Source organism: Nyctereutes procyonoides, unplaced genomic scaffold (genome assembly GCF_905146905.1).
Source record: "Nyctereutes procyonoides isolate TBG_1078 unplaced genomic scaffold, NYPRO_anot_genome, whole genome shotgun sequence".
In the NCBI taxonomy this organism is placed as follows: domain Eukaryota; kingdom Metazoa; phylum Chordata; class Mammalia; order Carnivora; family Canidae; genus Nyctereutes; species Nyctereutes procyonoides.
In genome coordinates, this window is record NW_026575020.1 from 25,150,316 (window position 1) to 25,170,767 (window position 20,452).

At 47.8% G+C, this 20,452-nt stretch overlaps 1 protein-coding gene across 3 annotated transcripts; it reads left to right on the forward strand.

Moving 5' to 3' along the window:
* Window positions 1-1,532: 1,532 nt before the first annotated feature.
* On the forward strand, window positions 1,533-14,067 carry PIPOX (pipecolic acid and sarcosine oxidase). 3 transcript variants are annotated; one of them, XM_055337405.1, is made up of 8 exons: window positions 1,533-1,698; window positions 3,514-3,662; window positions 10,683-10,896; window positions 11,137-11,319; window positions 11,854-12,006; window positions 12,395-12,553; window positions 13,153-13,228; window positions 13,492-14,067. In XM_055337405.1, the coding sequence occupies exons 1-8, from the start codon at window positions 1,585-1,587 to the stop codon at window positions 13,620-13,622; spliced, it is 1,179 nt and encodes a 392-aa protein (XP_055193380.1). In that variant the 5' UTR covers window positions 1,533-1,584; the 3' UTR covers window positions 13,623-14,067. The 3 variants fall into 3 exon arrangements, with proteins under 3 accessions (XP_055193380.1, XP_055193388.1, XP_055193397.1); XM_055337413.1 differs by having other exon boundaries at window positions 11,137-11,262; XM_055337422.1 differs by lacking the exon at window positions 13,153-13,228 and having other exon boundaries at window positions 12,395-12,668; window positions 13,492-13,616.
* Window positions 14,068-20,452: the final 6,385 nt, after the last annotated feature.

Consider the following 20,452-nt stretch of genomic DNA (forward strand, 5'->3'; position numbering starts at 1 on the left):
AAGAGAGGCAGAGACACAGGCAGAGGGAGGAGAAGCAGGCTCCATGTAAGGAGCCCGATGCGGGACTCGATCCCAGGAATCCAGGATCACGTTCTGAGCCAAAGGCAGATGCTCAACCACTGAGCCACCCAGGCGTCCCGTTTTTTTTTTTTTTTTTAAGATTTTATTTATTTATTCATAGAGATGCAGAGACAGAGAGAGGCAGAGTCACAGGCAGAGGGAGAAGCAGGCTCCATGCAACGAGCCTGACGTGGGACTTCATCCAGGGTCTCCAGGATCATGCCCTGGGCTGCAGGCAGTGCTAAACTGCTGTGCCACCGGGGCTGCCCACTTTGCCATAGTCTATTGGTCATGCAGTCACAGAGCCTGTGACGGGAGGAGTGACAAAGAATTTGGGGCCATCTTTAATGTCCAAAGTGGAGATAAATATATGTTCTCCTAGGGCTGCAGGGATTAAACGAGGTGATGTGTACAGAGGCAGATGTACCATGAAGCTAATAAAACTTCATCCACAGTGCTCCTTAATTGGAAAGTCTCTTCCTAGTGCTAGCACCTAATTTTGTATTCATAATTTTTCTTTTTCTTTTTTAAAGATTTTATTTATTTATTTATTTATTTATTTATTTATTTATTGAGAGAGAGAGAGAGAGAGAGGGAACACGAGCAGGGAGAAGGGCAGAGGGAGTAGCAGACTCCTTACTGAGCAGGGAGCCTAATTCAGGGGCTGGATCCTGGGACTCTGGGATCATGACCCCAAAATGGTACAAGAACCAGGTCCTACAAATCCTAGCTCTGTCCTGAATGCATGTAGTGCTATTTTTTTTAGCACACTGCCTGGCACAGAGGGCGTGCTCACATCGGGGACCCTGTGTGCCCGGGGTTGGTGCCTGGCCCCCACTCTGTGCCTCAGGAGAAGGCTCCTCTTCTCACTCTGTCTTTCCCATTTATTCTGGATAATTTCTTCTCCTTTGTAAAAAAATGAAAGCAACATGCTGAGAATAATTTCATACTCACAAAACTGCCCTCCAGATTGTTCCCTGCATCTACCCCCTGACCTCACCATCCACCAGGGAGGTGAGCCTTACCCTGGGCGGAGTGCCAAGTTCTTAGCTTGGCCCTTAGAATCTCCAAAGGAAATCAGGCTGCAGGGAGGGAAGCCAGCAGGGGGAGGCAGCATTCCTGGTGCCCAGCTTGGTCTAGGAGGCATTGAAATTCCAAGGCCGAAGTCCCGAGACAAAGATCATAATGAGACAGGAAGGTGGCATAGGAAGGAGCCATTTGCATGACAATAATTGAGCCAAGAATAGAAAGCTAGAGGGATACAAGGGTGAGGCTGGCAGCTGAGCTGGGCTAAACTTCAGGAATCAGACTACCCTGTTCTGCTCTGCAGGGGAGGTGGGGGCTGGGCACTATGCCAGGCTTTGCTGGGAGGGAGGAGTGGAAGGAAGGACACAGTTCAGGGGATTGTGGGAGTTTTGGCCAGGCTGGACTTTGCCCTACTCCTCCCCCTTCAGCCCAGAGCCTACTTTTGTTTGGTTTCTCCTTTGTGTGTGAGCTTTGTGGCTGTAAGGCTGAGTGGGCATCATGGCTGCTCAGAAAGTTCTCTGTGATGCCATTGTGATCGGGGCAGGCATCCAGGGCTGCTTCACGGCATACCACCTGGCCAAACACAGGAAGAAGGTCATCCTGCTGGAGCAGGTACTGTGTCTCCTCCACACTCCTGACTTTAGGGACTGTCCTTCTCTCCTCTTCCAGAGAGAAGTTTCCAGAGCGAGCACACTTTGAGCCTTTTTTACCCAAAGGATACAAAAATACAGATTTGAAGGGATACATGCATTCTGGTGTTTATAGCAGCATTATCAACAGTAGCCAAACTATGGAAAGAGCCCAAGTGTCCATTGACTGATGAATGGATAAAGAAGGGGATGCCTCGGTGGCTTAGTTGGTTAAGTGTCTGTTTTTGGCTAGGTCATAATCCCAGGGTCCTGGGATCAAGCTCCACATTGGGCTCCCTGCTCAGTGGGAAGTCTGCTTCTCCTTCTCCCTCTGCCTGCAGCTCCCCCTGCTTGTGCTCTCTTGCTCTCTCTCTCTCTCTGTCAAATAAGTAAATAAAATCTTTTAAAAAAAAAGTGTAGAGAAGATGTGGTGTATATATACAATGGAATATTACTCAGCCATTAAAAAATGAAATCTTGCCATTGACAATAATGGGGATGGAGCTAGTGTGTATTATGCTAAGTGTGATAAATCAGTCAGTGAAAGATAAATACCATGTAATTTCACTCATATGTGGAATTTAAGAAACAAAACAGAAGAATATATGGGAAAGGGCTAAAAAGATGGAGTCAAACCCTAAGAGACTCTTAAAGATAGAGAACAAACAGAGTTGATGGAGGGAGGTGAGTGGGGGATGGGCTAAATGGGGAATGGGGATTGAGGGCACTTGTGATGAGCACTGGGTATTGTATGTGATGACTCACTAAGTTCTCCTTCTGAAACTAATGTTACACTATATGCTAACTAGTTACTTGAACTTAAATAAAAATTTGAAAAAAAATGAAGGGGGGCAGCCCCGGTGGCGCAGCGGTTTAGCGCCGCCTGCAGCCCAGGGTGTGATCCTGGAGACCCAAGATCGAGTCCCACATCTGGCTTCCTGCGTGGAGCCTGCTTCTCCCTCTGCCTGTGTATCTGCCTCTCTCTTCGCTCTCTGAATGAATAAATAAATAAATCTTTAAAAAAAAAAAAAAGAAAAAAAGAAAAAAAATGAAGGGGGCTAGATGGGAATGATCTCAAAGGTGCTTTCTAATTATGCTTCTCTATGAGACTATGAGTTAAGTGGGCTGGGCTTGCAGCAAGATGACCAAAGACTAACTAACAAAGGGACTTTGGGGTGTGAGGTAATGTTACCAAACAGGAAGCAGAGTTCTTTTTTTTTTTTAAGATTTTCTTTATTGGGATCCCTGGGTGGCGCAGCGGTTTGGCGCCTGCCTTTGGCCCAGGGTGCGATCCTGGAGACCCGGGATCGAATCCCACGTCAGGCTCCTGGTGCATGGAGCCTGCTTCTCCCTCTGCCTATGTCTCTGCCTCTCTCTCTCGCTCTCTCTCTATCATAAGTAAAAAAATAAAAATAAATAAAAAGATTTTCTTTATTTATTCACGAGTGACACACACAGAGAGAGAGGCAGAAACAAAGGGAGAAGGAGAAGCAGGCTCCATGCAGGGAGCCTGATGTGGGACTCGATCCCAGGACCCCAGGATCACACCCTGGGCCTAAGGCAGGTGCTAACCCACTGAGCCACCCAGGCGTCCCAGGAAGCAGAGTTAGTACTCCTAAAGAACTTCTGTGCTGGTAGCCAAATCAGTAACTTGACCATAAAGGGAGAACTATGAAAATATTTGAAGAGGAAAGAAATGCTCCTGATTGACAACACATGCTGAGCAATTTCCTAAGGGGTGGAAGAGACAGCGCAAGGGGTAACAGCTTCAGTTGTCTCTCTTGTTTTCTGTTTCCAGTTTTTTCTACCACACTCCCGAGGAAGCTCGCATGGGCAGAGCCGGATAATCCGAAGGGCATACCTTGAAGACTTTTATACGCAGATGATGGATGAGTGTTACCAGATATGGGCCCAGCTGGAGCACGAGGCTGAAACTCAATTACACAGGTTGGCGGATGGGGGAATTCCTTGAATTGTGGGGCCCAGTGCCTGGAGGTGCTTTGAGTATGTGAGGGTACAGTGCCGTGAACATGTGAAATGCCGTGGAGGGACACAGGGCCTAGGGAAGTGCCAGACACATAGGAGCATTCTGCTCCCTGTTAGGATTGCCCCATAGGTCAGCTGGCTCCTGTCACACTGAGTTCTAGGACTGGGTTTAGAGCACATGTCCAAGGCCAGCAGGCCAGGGTATATTGTGAAGACTGCTGAAAAGACACTGGGAGCTGATACCCAAAGCTGGTTCTTTATATTCATACTAATATCATAACTTTTCACACTGGGTCCTCTCCCCCAGGAGCCACCCTTATAAATCCATTCATTCTCTCTGAATGCCTCTTCCTATAGGTCTCCTCTTTAGGCCTTATTGCTCACTGGGGATCTCTGCTGTCCCCATGGCTCTCTAACCTTTAAAGCTCCTCTGTACCCCCTCACCTCCATTGACCTTTCAAACAGTCATGGGGAAGAAGGCAGACAAGCCATGGTGCATAGAGAACTTTAATCACCCACCACACATCCCTTCCCACCTTCTCTGTGGCTCTTAACTGAACTCTCTACAAAACCATGACTCTATCCTACAGGGTGGCAGTTATTTTAATGGCCGAGAACCAAGAGGTTACTGTTCTGTTGCAAAAACACCATTAACTTAAGAACAAAGTGAAATCCATTATGCAAATACAGCTAGGACAGCTAATTACAGATTTATTCCAGAGGTAGCTAATGCACACAGCACCCAAATAAAGGAGCATGTCTTGCTGAGGGGTGGCCTGGCAAAGGGACCCCTCTCTGTCAGCCATCTGTGAATACTGCTGAGTATCTGGTACTAAGAGAAGTGCTGAGGCCTTGGAGGGCACACTTCTTCCCAGCAGATAAGGAGGTAACTAAGAGAAGTTAGGAGAGTGTCTGGAATCTTTCAGAAAGGACATGATTCTGAGACAGGCTTGAACTTGACTTTGTGTCTACCTCTTACTGGCTGTATAACACTGGAAAAGTTTTTGTACCTCTCTGTGTCTCATTTTTTCCTCACAGGGCTTTGTGGGGGATTAAAGGAGACTTTTTTTTTTTTTTTTTTTTTTTTTTAAAGAGAGGAAGAAGGACAGAAAGAGAATCTTAAACAGACTCCATGCCTAGTGTGGAGCCTGATGTGGGATTCAATCTCATGGCCCTGACCTGAACTGAAATCAAGAGTCAGATGCTTAACCGACTGAGCCACCCTAGGTGCCCCTTAAATGAGACTCTTATGAAGTACTTGGTATAGTACATAGCATCTTTGGATAAGTGGCAGTTCCTTCTACCCATTTTGGGTCAGCTGTATCCTATCTCTGTTGCATAGGGAAGAAGAAGGGCAAGAGGAGACAGGTGGGAGGTAGCAGCCATGGACATCAAGGAGAATGGCTGCTGGAGCAAGGGAAAGGAACCCTTGGATAGGAGATTCTCATAATCTCACAGTCTTCATGGCAGGAGGATAGGAATTTGGAAAGGCCTTGGGACCAGGCAGGCCTGGCTCTACATGTCAGCTCCGACACATTTAGCTGTGTGGTCTGGAGCAAGCTGTTTAACTTCTGGGAGACTCAGTTTTCTTACCTATAAAATAGGGCTATTTCAGGGGTCTGTTGTGAAGATGAGTATGTAAAGGGTTTGGAGTGGTGGTACCTGACAAGTCCATCATCATCACCATCATCACCATCATCATGTTATTTAGTGCTCATGATAAGAAACTTAGGCTGTTTTAAAAGTACCCAATATATGCTAACGCATTAAATCCACCCCACAACCTTATGAGAGGATTGCTGAGTAGTCAGGCTCTTAACCTATTACTGCAGATCGTGAGATCACTACACTCTTAGTCTAGAATAGGGCTTGGTGAACTTTTTCCAGAATTGGCCACATAGTATTTTAGACTTTGCAGGCCATATGGTCTCTGTTGTAACTATTCAACTCTGCCAATTACTCAACTCTGCCATTGTAGTGTGAAAGCAGCCACAGATGATATGTAAATAAATGAGCGTGGCTGTATGCCAATAAAACTTTATTCATGGATGCTGACATTTCATGCACTTTTCATGTCCTGAAATATTCTTTTGTTCTTTATCAACTATTTAAAAATGTAAAAATCATCTTGGCTTGTATGACAGACAAAAATAGGAGGTAGATCTGATCTGATTCTTGGGTCATAGTTTGCTGGCCCCTGGCTTAGAAGATACCACAGAGTGGTGACCTTGTCCATCCCCTCTGTCCAAACAAATTCATGCCTAAATCACCTCGGGTCGAAAGACTGCTAATATATATTTAAAGACAGGAAGATATCATAGTCCCTCTTAAAAGGCCATTCCAAGGGCAGCCTGGGTGGCTCAGCGGTTTAGCGCCGCCTTCAGCCCAGGATGTGATCCTGGAGACCCGGAATCGAGTCCCACGACAGGCTCCCTGCGTGGAGCCTGCTTCTCTTCTCCCTCTGCCTATGTCTCTGCCTCTCTCTCTCAATCTGTGTTTCTCATGAATAAATAAATAAATAATTTAAAAAATAAAGAAAATAAATTAAAAAAATAAAAGACCATTCCGACACTTTAATCCCCACTTATGAAAAATGAATAGTGGAGTGAATGTGCTTTGGAAAGCCTTTCAAGTTCTACAGAGTGCTAGGTGCTGCCATTATTATTATTATTATTATTAATTATTATTATTATTATCATAATCATTACCAAGTTCTTTCTTGTGGCTAATCTGATTCACTCGAGCACACTATTTGATTCTTTTACTTAGGGATACAGAATAGATACTTCCCATTGCCATTCTTTTTGCTTTGGCTCTTAATTCTGATTTTCTACATGCGTTATCTTCTTTGTGGTTCTCATTCTCCTAGGTTCTTCTGGGAGAACCAGCGCAACGTCATCATGTAACTGATAGATCCGAATGTATGTACTTAATGCTATTCGATGGTGATAAAACAACAAACAAAAAAACAACCAAACAAACATCTTCAGGAGTTGGTAGTGAAGGTGGTTGTCCAATTCTTTTCCTCCTGTTCCGCTTCTTCCTGTGACAGTGGCATACTAAACATGGGTGGGCTCCGGATATTTGCATACATTCTGGGTACAGACAATGACACGTGTCAGATCACAAGGTCTGAATCTTTTGTGATGCATACAGCTGGGATGCTGATACCACCAGCAAATCCCAGCTCTGTGGCTCACCTCTTGCTTGCCCCCCCCTTCTCCCTTTGAGTCCTAATATCTAGCTCCTGACCCAGGCTGCCCCTGCTTAGCTGACAATATCAGACAAGATCACAGCCGTAGGCAGTACAGCTGCTGGCAGAACCTGGTGGCCCCCTCTGCAGCTGCTGCTTCCTGTGTCTCTGTGAAGTGTCTGGCTTGTCAGCCACATCCCCTCCCTGGAGCAGTCTTTGTTAACCAATTCCACCTCGGCCCACTGAGCAGAAGATGAAAGCCAAGAGCTCCTCCAAAACCAACAAAGACAGCAGCCATGGCTGAGTCCCTTCCCCAAGGTGATCCACTGGCACTTTTCACCCTGGGAAGGGAAAGAGGGAGCCCGGGCTGGCAGGTGGCTGACCAAGGAGGGCTATCTGTCCCTCCCAGTTCCTCCCTGCTCCATCGGGCCGGTGGCCTCCTGTACTGCTTTAGTAACAGATGGAAGGCCCCCATCACCAGCTCCTTACATCAGGTCTGAGGCTTTAGTTGGCTAAGGAGTCAACAAGGCCCTCAGGAGGATTCTTCGATTACCTCTTCCCGGTGCTGGAGCCAACTCGGGTTGGGGGGAAGTCACAGTTCCTACCCCATGCTCTGCACTCAGCTGGTCAGTATGCTGGGAGCTGGGAGCTGGGAGCTGGGAGCCACACTTTCCAGGGTCCCCTGACAATCCAGCCTCACTTTAAGATGCTTTCTTTCTAGGCCAGCCCTGAGCCGGCATTTCCTGGACATTTTTTTTTCTCCCTTGCGATGGCCTTGTCTCTTCTCATTCCTCTCCTCTCCAAACTTTGTCACTAGGGTCTGAGCAGGAAAAGAGCAGAGGGAGGCCCAGAGCACAGGGGTGAGAAATTGATGCAGAACGAGTGGTCTGTTTATTGGGATCTAGGAAAAGCCATTAAGAAAATAAGCACTTAAATGATTTTCAATCTGCCCATGGAAGTCATCTATCTTCATCCTGGGTGGAAAAGGCCCATTCTCTGATCCCGGTTTTGACTGACTGATTTCCAATTCTGTAAGCATTTCCCACAGGAGCCTCTCACCTATCTCCCATAATGACAGACCTTTGCATTTGCAGGCAGTGTTTTACATTTATTTCCGATTTGCTCATAATGGTCAAAAATCTCTCTCCAATCGGAGGCATTTCTCCAGCAGTGCACGGTTTCCCTCAGGCCAAATAGCTCAGCTGTGATCCACGGAAAATGAGAATTTCCCAAACGCATCTTCGGACGAGGGGAGGGTCCGCCATCACAAATTCAGATGGAAAATTTCCCACTGTTAGATCAATATCTGGGCTAAGAAATAAATGCCACAGGGGCAGAGAGCTGGAGCAAAATGATTACAATTGGCACAATTACATTCACCGGCAGAATCAACTCACTGATTGCTCCTAGGGATGGGAGCTCCCGCTTCATCCACCACGGGATGGCTTGGGAATTAGAATATCACTCAGCATTTCATAATTTGACAGATTTGCCTGTTGTCTTGGCATGGGTTTTGTTTTCCCCATACAGTACATTCCTGTAAGAGGAGTTCTTACTTCAAGGAAGGAAGGAAGGAAGGAAGGAAGGAAGGAAGGAAGGAAGGAGCTAAATCTCAGGGTGTATGGGACACTGCTGTTGGGATACAACAGGCAGGGGTTGGAAAATGCTGCTCTGCAATTGCTGAGCCAGGGGTCTGACATTATAACCGCTGAGGTGAGAGGTAAGCCAGGTCTTTCCCAGAATTGTACCCATCCCACATCGGCAAACGAGGGCTCTAGGACATATACTTGCATGACTTCTTAATTATCCTCCTGACCAAGAAGTCTATTGGGCAAGTTTTCATTACCTGAGAACCAAACGAAGCCCTTTTGGGGCCACGGGAAAGGGGCCCTGCTGGCTAATGGGGATGCTACAGCATCCTTCCTCTGCTAAGCTTTGAGGAGGCGGAGGCGCTCATCCTCACTCACCAGTGCTGAATGCTGGGTAGGCGGGGGCCATGGCGAATGGATTGGGCACGCTTCGCGGCTCTGTGTACTGACACCAGCCCTGGGGCCTGCTGTGTCCCTACCCCCTCCCAATCTTCTCTTTAATCCCCCCAACCAGATAATGTGGGATTTGGAAGCATGTAATATCCATGAGACTCCATTATAGGCTATTACGAGCTTTATACACAGTACCTGGGGGATGTACCAGGCTGGTGCTGGTCACTGCAGCTGCTGAAAGGGAGAGGGACTGTAGCAATGGTCCCAGGGCCAAAGTGACCCTTCCACCGTTTAGATCCGTTCCCATCAAAAGGGAGCTCTGATGTCTTGTGACAGAGAGACGGAAAGTATTAAAGAGAAACAACTTTTACTCCCCTGGAGAGTAAGAAGCATAAAGGGAAGTATAGGGAGAAATAGAACCACAGAATCACTGAATTAATTGCCGGAACCCCAAGAAACCATCTAATGGTGTTTCTGTGTGAGGGTGCTCTCAGCAGTTGGGTGGGATCTTCTGGAGCACTGCAGGTTCAGCATCCCCAGGCCCTGCCCACTAAACACGAGAGGGGCAACCCCCAGGAATTGTGGCAACTAAAAAAAAAATGGCCCATGCCATGTCCATAAGCCCCGGGGTCGGGGCGATACCACCCTGGTGTGGCACCACCAATATATTGTCCAGCAGGCTTGCATTACAGAGGAATCTGGGATCTGGAGTGGTGTGCAACCAGGGCAAGGTCACAAAGGGTCTGCCAGGACTGGACCCAGAGCCAGGTCTCCCCATTTAGGATCCTTTCCATAAAATGGGCAGCCTCTGAGGAAGAACCAGAGAGATGCACAGCAAGGAACAAAACATTATATGTGAAGAAAAGGAACAAAGGAAAAGAAACAGCAGGGCCATAGAGTGGGGGGGGGTGGAGAGGATAAAGAATGGAGATCAGGATAGTGAAGGGGTCAGGGGATGGAGGAAGAGGAAGAGACACTTACCACTTTCTAGGTGTGGCAATAAGAGGATTTCTGATAACTGCCCTCAAGGCAGGGATGGATCCCAAGAGGATAGAGGGACAAGTAAACCAATAGTGAGAGCCAAGGGCAGACTTAGGAATGGGCTGGCAGCCAGCTTAGTAATACTGAGTGTGACCCTGATGACAGTACTGAGATGACTTTACAGTTTTTTTTAACCTTTTTTTTTTTTTTTTAAGATTTATTTATTTATCTGAGACAGAGAGAACGCATGTGGGCATTGGAGCCCCAGTTGGGTTCGATCAGGACCCATGAGATCATGACCTGGCCTAAACCAACAGTTAGACACCCAACCGACTGAGCCATCCAGGCACCCTATTTTTTTTTTTTAAATCTTTTTAAGTAGGCTCTATGCCCACCCAGTGTGGGGCTTGAACTCATGACCCTGAGATCAAGAGTCACATGCTCTACTGACTCAGCCAGCCAGGCGCCCCTGACTTGATCAGTTTTTTTTTTTAAGATTTTATTTATTCATTCATGAGAGACACACACACACACAGAGAGAGAGAGATACAGGCAGAAGGAGAAGCAGGCTCCATGCAGGGAGCCCGATGCGGGACTCGATCCCGGGTCTCCAGGATCACACCCTGGGCTGCAGGGGGCGCTAAACCGCTGCACCACCGGGGCTGCCCTTGATCAGTTTTTTGAACATGAGGCTGGGACCCTCCTTCCCTCCTTGATGGGACCTTTGCTGAAGAATGAGAGAGAATGGCCCAGGGCCCTGACTCATACCATCATCCATGTGCCTTTCTTTTCTTTCTTTCTTTCTTTCTTTTTCTTTTTTTACAGGCAGACTGGGCTACTGATGCTGGGAATGAAGGAGAATTCAGAATTAAAAACAATCCAGGCTACTTTGTCTAGACACAGGGTGGAACATCAGTATCTCTCAGCTGAGGAACTGAAGCAACGTTTCCCCAATGTTCAGTTGGCCAGGGGAGAAGTGGGGCTCTTGGAAAAGTCTGGAGGAGTTCTCTATGCAGACAGGGCCCTCAGAGCCCTCCAGGTAGTATGCATAGCCCTTGGGGACAATGCAGCTCCTGTTGTGGTTCCAATATGCCGTCCCCAGCCTCCCTGGCTGGAAGGGAGCCATTGCCCTGCTGGCTTTATTCTTGATCTCGTTGATATGGGACGGGAGGTCTGGAGTCTGTGCTCTCTTTTCTGCCCTAAGTGAAAGACTCTGTTCACCAGGGTGAACCGTATAGCTATATAACTAATTTGCTCTTCCCTGCCATTGCCCTTCCAGGATGCAATTCGACGTCTTGGAGGCCAAGTCCATGATGGAGAGAAGGTGATGGAGATAAAACCAGGGCTACCAGTCATGGTGAAAAGTACCTCCAGGAGCTACCAAGCCAAGAGCTTGATCATCACAGTAGGTCCCTGGACCAACCGGCTCCTCCGTCCCCTGGGGATCGAGCTGCCTCTCCAGGTCAGGTGGGCTGAAAGCCTCAGAGTTGATGTTTAAGAGAAGAAACCTGGGAGTCAGATGGACTTGAGTTTGAGTCTCAGATCTGCCACTTGCTAGTGGATGAACTTGGGCAAATGAGTTCACTTCATGAGCCTCAGTTTTATAACATGTAAAATGGGGACAGGGCTGTTGGAGTATTAAATTATATAATAAACATAAAGCCCTCAGGAACTGGCTTGGCCGGTAGTAATGCCTCACATCTGAGGCCTTATTAACTGCTGGAGAGAGAGAGAGAGAGAGGGAAGTAGGCCTGGGTGCAGTATGGAGACTAAGACGGAGGGAAAGAGACAGAGATGCAGAAATTATTGTGCCTCGTATCAAAATAGAACAGATCGATGACGAGAGAATTGGGTGAAACAAGGATGGACAAGTTAAGGGGGGGGGGGGGATCCAGGCTTGTATTTAAGAGCTACAGGACCTCTGGAGAGGCTGTTCTTGCTGTCTGTAGTTTCCTGGCTTTCCCCCTTCATCTCTCACTTCTCTTTCTCCTTTAAGACTCTGCGGGTCAATGTGTGTTACTGGCCAGAGAAGGTTCCTGGAAGCTATGGCGTGTCCCAGGCCTTTCCCTGCTTCCTGGGCCTGGACCTCAGCCTGACTCCCCACCACATCTATGGGCTGCCCTCCGGAGAGTATCCTGGGTTGATGAAGGTGAACAGAAAAGCCCAGAGAGGGTTGGTAGGGCACCCCTCCCTTGCAGATTTGGGGCAGTGCTCTAACCTCCCTTTCAACAGATTCCCCAGACCCCCCAGGGAGCAGCAGGAGCAGGAGAATACTTCTCTATTCACCATTTGCAATGCATGACCCCCAGCTGTCCCAAGCCCCCCTCCCCAAAGGGAGCCCTTCCTTTGCAAACATGGGGCTGGTGGGGGGAGGAACAGCTAAGGCAACCTCATGTGGCAGCAAACAGCATCTGTCAGGGCCAGAGAGAGGTTGTGATGATGGATGGGGGCACTCCGCGTCTGAGCCTGCCCCCTGGGCTGGGTGGGTGTGCAGGAGGGCCGGCCTCGCAGCTCACACTGCTCTGATTGGGAGCTAGGTCTGCTATCACCACGGCAACAATGCAGATCCTGAGGAGCGGGACTGCCCAGAAGCCTTCTCAGACATCCAAGACATCCAGATCCTGAGCCGCTTCATCAGAGATCACTTACCCGACCTAGAGCCCAAGCCTGCCATTCTGGAGCACTGCCTGTACACGGTAAGGGTGTGGGCAGCCGGGCCAGGCCTGGCCCTCTCGCAGCCCCAGAGAACAGGGGAAGGACACAGAGAGACCTTGCACTGCTCCAGCTGGCTTCTCTTTGACCCCTGACCCGGTATGTGACTTGAAACAAATGAGCTTATTCCTGTGGGCTGGTCCACCTCTACTGGAGAGGGCCCCGTTGGAGGTTATTCATATTCCTTTTCATTAGCAAACTAGGTTTTGCCTGGCAGCCCCTCACTATGTTTCCCAGAAGAGCTCTAAAAGATTTTTTGGCAAGATGTTCTCGTTGAACAGGCCTTAGGGACAAAGAGACGAGGCAGATGTCATCAGGGCCTGAGGCATCTTGGCTAAAGTCAGTTTACACGCATTAACTGAGCACCTACTGTGTTCATAGCGTTGTATGAGAAGAGAGGGCAGATGGACAAATGAGAAAGACTGTCATACCCGGAGGGGGCGCTGGCATGCAGAAAGCATTCCTGTGCCCCATTCCCATTCTTTCTGGAAAGCAATCCAGCCTAGTCCCCTCCCATTGGAGCCTGCAGTTCTTCCTCCTCCTTCTGTTCTCAAAGGATGCAAGTGTGATTGTTTCTTTCTAGAACACCCCCGATGGGCACTGCATTCTTGATCGACACCCAAAGTATGACAACATTGTCATTGGTGCTGGATTCTCTGGTGAGCCTGAGGAGGGAAAGATGTGCCTTAAAGCCGACCTTTCTCAGTGCCAGGCAAAATGGTGTTTCTAGGCTCGCAGCTGGCCAGGGCTTAGACTTGAGTGTATGAAGGGGCTGGGCAGGCAAATAGAGAAGAGGTACTTCTGGTGGGAGGCAACCTCCAGCTTTGGGATGTTAGCTCTATTTGGGGACATGGTAGTGGACATTCAGGGACCCCAGCTGCTTTCCCTGAGGATCCTTGACAGCCTGCTTTCCTTTCCATAGGACATGGATTCAAGCTCGCCCCTGTTGTGGGCAAGATCCTGTGTGAATTAAGTATGAAAGTAACCCCATCCTATGACCTGACGCCTTTTCGAATGAGCCGCTTCCCTGGCCTGGGCAAAGCCCACCTTTGACCCCTGGCCAGCAGCTTCCCTTGTGCATATGTATAGGAGCTGGGAATAAAGCCCTCTGGCTATTAAATGTCATCCTGTTCTCCTGCCTCTCTTGAGTCCCCAGTCAATACCAGATGATTGAATCAACTTTCTTTTCCCTGGCCAGCTCCCCAGTCCCACTATGTTTTTGCTTCCAGAAGGTCAACCAGATATTCTAAATCACCAAGTAGCAAGGACCTTTGAGATGGATGTCTCAATAAGGAGGATGCATAAGGATTGGCTCAGGGGATCCAAACAGTTGTTAAAAAATTTTCTTTGCTGGGATCCCTGGGTGGCGCAGCGGTTTGGCGCCTGCCTTTGGCCCAGGGCGCGATCCTGGAGACCCGGGATCGAATCCCACGTCGGGCTCCCGGTGCATGGAGCCTGCTTCTCCCTCTGCCTGTGTCTCTGCCTCTCTCCCTCTCTCTGTGACTATCATAAATAAATAAAAATTAAAAAAAAAATTAAAAAAAAAAAAATTTTCTTTGCTGAGACATTTCATAAACTTGGGGTGGATTTGACTAGAGCTGCCCAGGGGAGGGTAAACAAGATGATTTGTAGATCACGACTTACAGGAACTTGGGAGTTCCTTTTCCTAAAACATGAGCCATCCTCCATCACAGACTCCCATAAAATCTGGCTCACCTTGGGTGCACAAAAAATGTTTGTTGAAAAAAATGTGTTGAGCAAGCAAAGAAATAGCTGCATTGCATTAGAGTCTGTGGTGGGCTTTATTCTCCATGTGACCTTATTTCTTCATGACTTTGTCTAAATCAGCGCCACAGAGCCCATGACCCCAGGAATCCTTGGGGTCTTTATCCCCTCAATGCCCTGCACCCTCTTTCCCTGGATTCTTTGTCTGGTTCTTGGCCTCCCTTTGGCTCTGTAAGGATGCTTAGTTCTCCCCAGTCTCTCATTAGGGTGTATTGTCAGGTCCTTATGAAGATGGAGCTGTTATACCAGAAAGTAAGAGAGAGACACACTCGCTTAGAAACCCTGTTCAATGTTTGAATGTTAAATGTGCCATTTTATTATCATTAGGATTGCTCCCACTTAATGAAACGGCATTAGCACCGAGTCGGCTGGCCTCCTTGCACTAATTGCTTTGGAAGGAAACAGGCTTATAACTACCCCAGGGCGGGTGAAGGGGTGAGGGGTGTAAACAGGGACTCAAGCAAGGCTGATTGTGCTCTGCTGAAATCCCAGCCGGAGCATCTCCAGACCAGGCCAGTTTGACCTGAGAACTCCTGCTCCTGGGGGAGAAAAATTGGGACCAATTGGGGTGAAAATGTTAGAAGGAAGTGCTGAACAGAAACAGGAAATGGAGATAAGAATAAAAATATTCCCAAAGGAAAGACAACACAAAGAATATAGCCTCATAGGCCTAGACACACGGTTCAGCACTGATTTCTCCAGGGGATCCTAAAGCCAGCCAGTCTCTCAAGTCCTGTGCCATGTCTGCTTCTTGGGTGCTCTCAGAGGATTCCTTGAACCTCAGCCTCCGTAAAGTGGGAATAATTACATCTGTATAGTAGGAATAATGGACTACAACCAGGATGAGACTTGAAGATGTGATGCTAAGTGAAATAAGCTTGACACAAAAGGACAAACACTGGAGGATTCCACTCACATGAGGTACTGAGAGCAGTCAGATTCACAGGGACCAGAAATGGAATGGTTGCTTCCAGGGGCTGGGGAGGTAGGGGGAAGAGGGTGTTAGTCTTTCATGGACACAGGGTCTCCGTTTGAGAAGATAAAAAAATTCTGTGGATGGATGGTGGTGATGGTTTCACAACACCATGGCTTAACCACATCACAAACACAAACATGGTTTAAGAGAATGTACTTAGGGATGCCTGGGTGGTGTAGTTAAGCTTCCAACTCTTGATTTCGGCTCAGGTCATGATCTCAGGGTTGTGAGATCCAGCTTAGTTTCTGGCTCCATGTTCAGTGGGGAGTCTGCTTAAGATTCTCTTTCCCTTGGGATCCCTGGGTGGCACAGCGGTTTAGCGCCTGCCTTTGGCCCAGGGCGCGATCCTGGACACCCGGGATCAAGTCCCACGTCGGGCTCCCGGTGCATGGAGCCTGCTTCTCCCTCTGCCTATGTCTCTGCCTCTCTCTCTCTCTGTGTGTGTGACTATCATAAATAAAAAAAAAAAAAAAAAAAGATTCTCTTTCCCTTGCCCTTTGTCCCCCAACCCCCTCCTAAATAAATAAATAAATAAATAAATAAATAAATAAATAAGATAATGTACGTAATGCTATGGAACTGTTACACTTAAAAATTATTAGAATGGTACATTTTATGTTATGTGTATTTTATATTTTACCGCAGTAAAAAGAGTGGGGATAGTAATACCGACCAAATTTACAAGAGCGTGCAAGGATCAAATGAGATCATTCATCAAATACACAAAGATTGATCGAAATTCTGCTATGTGCCTGGGACTGTGCTAGGCATTGTGGGTGTACCTGCGCACAAAACGGATGGAGATCTCTGCTTTTGGGGTGTTCACCCAGTTCAGAGAGAAGACATATAAGAAATATGTATAAGTAAATTATATCCTGGTTTGGAAGGAGACAAGTGCACGGAGAAAAAGAGCAGGGCAGGGAGGACAGAGAATGCTGGGGGAAGGGCTGCCCTCTGCCACGGTTGTGATACAGCACCCCCCCACACTCCTACCCCCCACCCCACCCCCACTCAGAGGGAAGTGGCATCTGAGCAGCCCAGAGGAGAAGGAGTGCACCATGCAGATACCAGGAAATGTGTGGGAGGACGTGGTAAACTGTAAAGTGAGGTATTGTGTTATTTCTGAGAGAGAGAAAAAAATGGGGTACCGAGACAGAGATCAGTGTAGGATCCTGCCATCTCCCAAGCTGGCAAAGTTGGGGAGAAAGGGCCCTGGGAACCTCTCCCTCTCATTCAACAGCTCCCTGCCCGTAGTTCCCTCTGCCTCTGCTTCTCCCAGTACTGCCCTCCTCCCCCAGCCAGCTGCAGCTCCCCTTCCAAAATATCCAGTCTTATTCAGCTTGCTGGTGACAGTAAAGGAGGGGACCAATGTCTAGAAGAGGCTGAGAAAGGACAAGTGGGGGATGCTGACAAGCTCTGCCTGTACTCGTGTGTCCTAGAAACCGAGGGGGAGGGCAGCAGGGGCGGGGGCAAGTGCAAGTAGGAAGGGGCGTTGGGGGGAGGGATGAGGTCAGGGAGAAGCCGAGAAAAAAAGGAATTGAAGAAGAGACTAGTAATGTGCAGGCCAAGAAGGCAGCTGAAGACCTCCAGGGCTGCTGCTCACCCCCAAAGCCAAAGGAAACTGCTCCGGAATGCCCCAGAGCACCTCTTCTTGGGCTGGGCTGGGGTCCTAGAAGAGAAGAGGGGATGTAGGCCATGAAGAGTCTCTGGGCACAGAGGAGAGGAAACACCATTGTAGAAGGCCAGGGTTGGGGTGGGGTGGGTAGAGGAAGGGAGACAACTTAAGGGTTCTAGAAACACTGAAGGATTTGCCGAAACAGACCTATCAACATTGTCTCCCCGCTTCCCTTGTGCTTGAGAAAAGCCAGCCATCCCCTTTCGGGCAGACTCTACCTATCTTCAAGATGAGGGAAAATCACAGTCAGCAGGGCAGGCAATGAGAGACCTCTGGAAGGACAGCAGGGGTCTGTATAGGCTGCAGGGGAGAGATAAGGGCAGCAAGAGAAAGAGGCCAGTGCTGATGCCAACCAGACTAAGGAAAACAGAGGCAGGCTAAAAATAGGCTGGGGTGGGGGGGAGGGAAGAAAGCCAGTCCAGAAAAGAAGGGAAAGCAGAGGCAATCGATGCCATTGAGACTCTGACCCAATTCTTATTCTCTCAGCCTCACCAAACTGAAAAGCTAGAGAGGGATGAGGTGGGAAGGAAAGGGAGGGAAAGATTGGCTCAGGGAGTAGAGAGTCAGAGGAAGGGACATGAGTCCTGGCACCCAGGAGGTTGTGGAGCATGAGTCAGTCCTTAGGACGCGGGCAAGAGGTGGTGATGTGATGTTGGTACGAGTTCAGCCCTCATGGGAATCTGGCACCCCAGGACAGGCCGAAAAGCTTCAGGAGTGTGAGTATGACTTGGAAGAGGAGGTTCAACTGTCTAAAAAGGTAAAAGGAGTGAACAAAGTTGAATTATTGTGGAGACAGTAAGCAGGGGTGACGATACTTGAGTTTTACTTCTCAGGTGATGAAAGAATTTGCTTATTGGATATTTTATTTCAGTGGTGGGCTTCGGGGCAACAAGAAGGATTTAGGTTAGACCTCAGGAAATCTATCCCACTAAGTAGATTTGTGAGATATTAAAACATGCACATAAACACTCTTATGGTATCCTTTCCTTGGAAATCTGTAACAGCCAGAAGTCCATCTATTTGGGCCTATATAGACTTTCCTGAAGGCCAGGGCCTTTCTTCCATAAGCTCCTGGAAGACTTCTGGTGAGAGAGGAGATCTAGGATTTTTTTTAAAAAAAAGATTTTATTTTTTCATGAGAGATATATATATAGAGAGGCAGAGACATAGGCAGAGGGAGAAGCAGGCTCCTCACAGGGAGCCCAATGCAGGACTTGATCCTGGAACCCAGGGATCACACCCTGAACCAAACACAGACACTCAACCGCTGAGCCACCCAGGCATCCCAGATCTAGGATTTTTTATTATCCTTGAGGTAGGGTCTGAAATGGGTTTCTGGACCAGGGCCTATGGCAGGGCAAATGGAAGCATCTGGGGGTGGGGAAAGGGGAGGCACAAGGTGAGCTGGATCTGTCAGGCTGGGAGAGCATCAGAGGCAAGGGGCAGGATTCTAACGTGCAAGACCCAGTGGCATTTACATAACTTTGAATAATGAATAAGCCCAGCTCTGGGGCTCCTAGTCAGCATGCTCATCTGCATCTTTATTAAGCCTTATAAATGATTCAGCTCCCTACCCCTTCCCCCCAGCCCCTGCCCAGCCTGCCCCAAGCATCAGGGTAGTTGATTGCTCATTATTTTAGACTAGATTTGTTTCACCAACATTCAGTGAGGCATGGAGTGGGGGACACAGGAGGGAGGAATGAGTCCAAAAGGCAGGCGAAATAGAGACATAGGGGAAGAACAGAAGCCCCAGCCTCAGGAAGGCAGCAGATGGCTGTGAGCTAGGGACCTGGGCAGCATTCTCTAAAAGGCTCCTGGGGCCAACATCTTCAGGAAAGAAAAGTTTTTTTTTTTTTTTTTTTTTTTTTTTTGAAAGAAAAGTTTCTTAGATTCCCCGAGATGTGCTGGGTTCAAGTCCCATTCAATCTCTGGTATTCCTTACATCTGCTGCCAATCCCCTGACAGGCCCCTGGCTCAGCCCATTGCAGCATTGAGCCACTTGAGCAGCCAAATGAGTACAGCCCCAGGGAAGTTCTCACTTTTTTCCTGAGGCAGGAATTTTCTATTTTCATGAAAAAAAAAAAAAAAGTCTGCTATGCTTGCAAGGTAAGAACAGACCCAAGCATATTAAAGGAGAACGAGATAGACACGGGCACACGTGGTATGTGAATTTGTAGGGAAAAGGAAGGCTTGTGCCCACACAGAGTTTAAGCCCCTCTGAAGGACAAGGCTGGAGAAGCTGGGCAGCCCTCAACGCGTCTGGGTAGGCATGATAGTGCCAACTGCTCTGGGAGCTGCCCGGTCTACTGGCTAGAGTCAGGGAGAAGTATTAAAAGCCTAGATGAGGAGGAGTTGGCAGGAAACCAGTAGGGGGAAAGGTAGAGCATTTCTCAACCCTGACTGCACATTAAAACTACCCAGGAAGCTTTAAAAAATATGATGCTTGGGACCCACCCAAGACCAATTAAATTGGAATCTCTGAGTAAGAAGGCCCTTAAGCATAGAAATTTTTTTAAAAAAGCTCCTGTGTTGTTTAGATCCTAATTTGGACAAACTTTTAAAATTATATATATGGGTATATATAATAGATATGTATATACATATGTAGTCTATTAAATTATTAATATGTGAAATAAAATCAGAGAAATCTAAACATTGACTGGATATTTGGTATTAAGAAGTTATTGATGATTTTTTTTTAGGTATGATAAGAGTATCACGACATTTTTTAAAGAGTCATTTTCTTTTCTTTTTTTTTTTTTTTAAGATTTATTTGAGAGAGAGAGAGAAAGAGGTAGAGAGAAAGTGCGAGCCAGGGAAGAGGCAGAGGGAGAGAGGGAAAATACTCAAGCAGACTCTGCTGAGCACAGAGCCTGATGTGAGGCCTAATCCCAGGACCCTGAGATCATGACCTGAGCTGAAATCAAGAGTTGGCTGCCCAACTGACTGAGCTACCCAGGTGCCCCAAGAGTCATTTTCTTTTCTTTGAGGGATAGACACTAAAGTATTTCTTAACAAAGTAATATCGTATCTGGGATCTTCTTCAAAATAATCCACTGAAGGGGATGGGAAAGTGGGTGGGGAGGGGGGGTAGATGAAGCAAGATTTGCTCAGTGTTGATAATTGTTGAAGCTGCTTGATGGACAAAGATGTTCATTAATGATTCTTTTTACTTCTTGTATACAAAACATAATAAAGGGGGGCTCCTTGAGTCAGTTCTTTCTTTCGAGAGAATGAGAGAGAGAGAGAGAGAGAGAGAGAGAGAGGAGGGGGGCAGAGGGAGAGGGAGAGAGAGAATCCTAAGCAGGCTCCACACCCAGCACATAGCCCAGCATGGGACTGGATCTCTTCACCCTGAGATCACCGATCTGAGCAGAAATTAAGTCTGAGGCTTAACTGACTCAGTCACTCAGGTGCTCCATCCTTGAGTGTTTCTAATATGCAACA

Coding starts and splice junctions, on each gene's coding strand:
- PIPOX (XM_055337405.1), top strand. CDS start 1,585: ATGGCTGCTCAGAAAGTTCTCTGTGATGCCATTGTGATCGGGGCAGGC. Junction 1,699..3,513: donor AGGTCATCCTGCTGGAGCAG/GTACTGTGTCTC, acceptor TTCTGTTTCCAG/TTTTTTCTACCACACTCCCG. Junction 3,663..10,682: donor GCTGAAACTCAATTACACAG/GTTGGCGGATGG, acceptor CTTTTTTTACAG/GCAGACTGGGCTACTGATGC.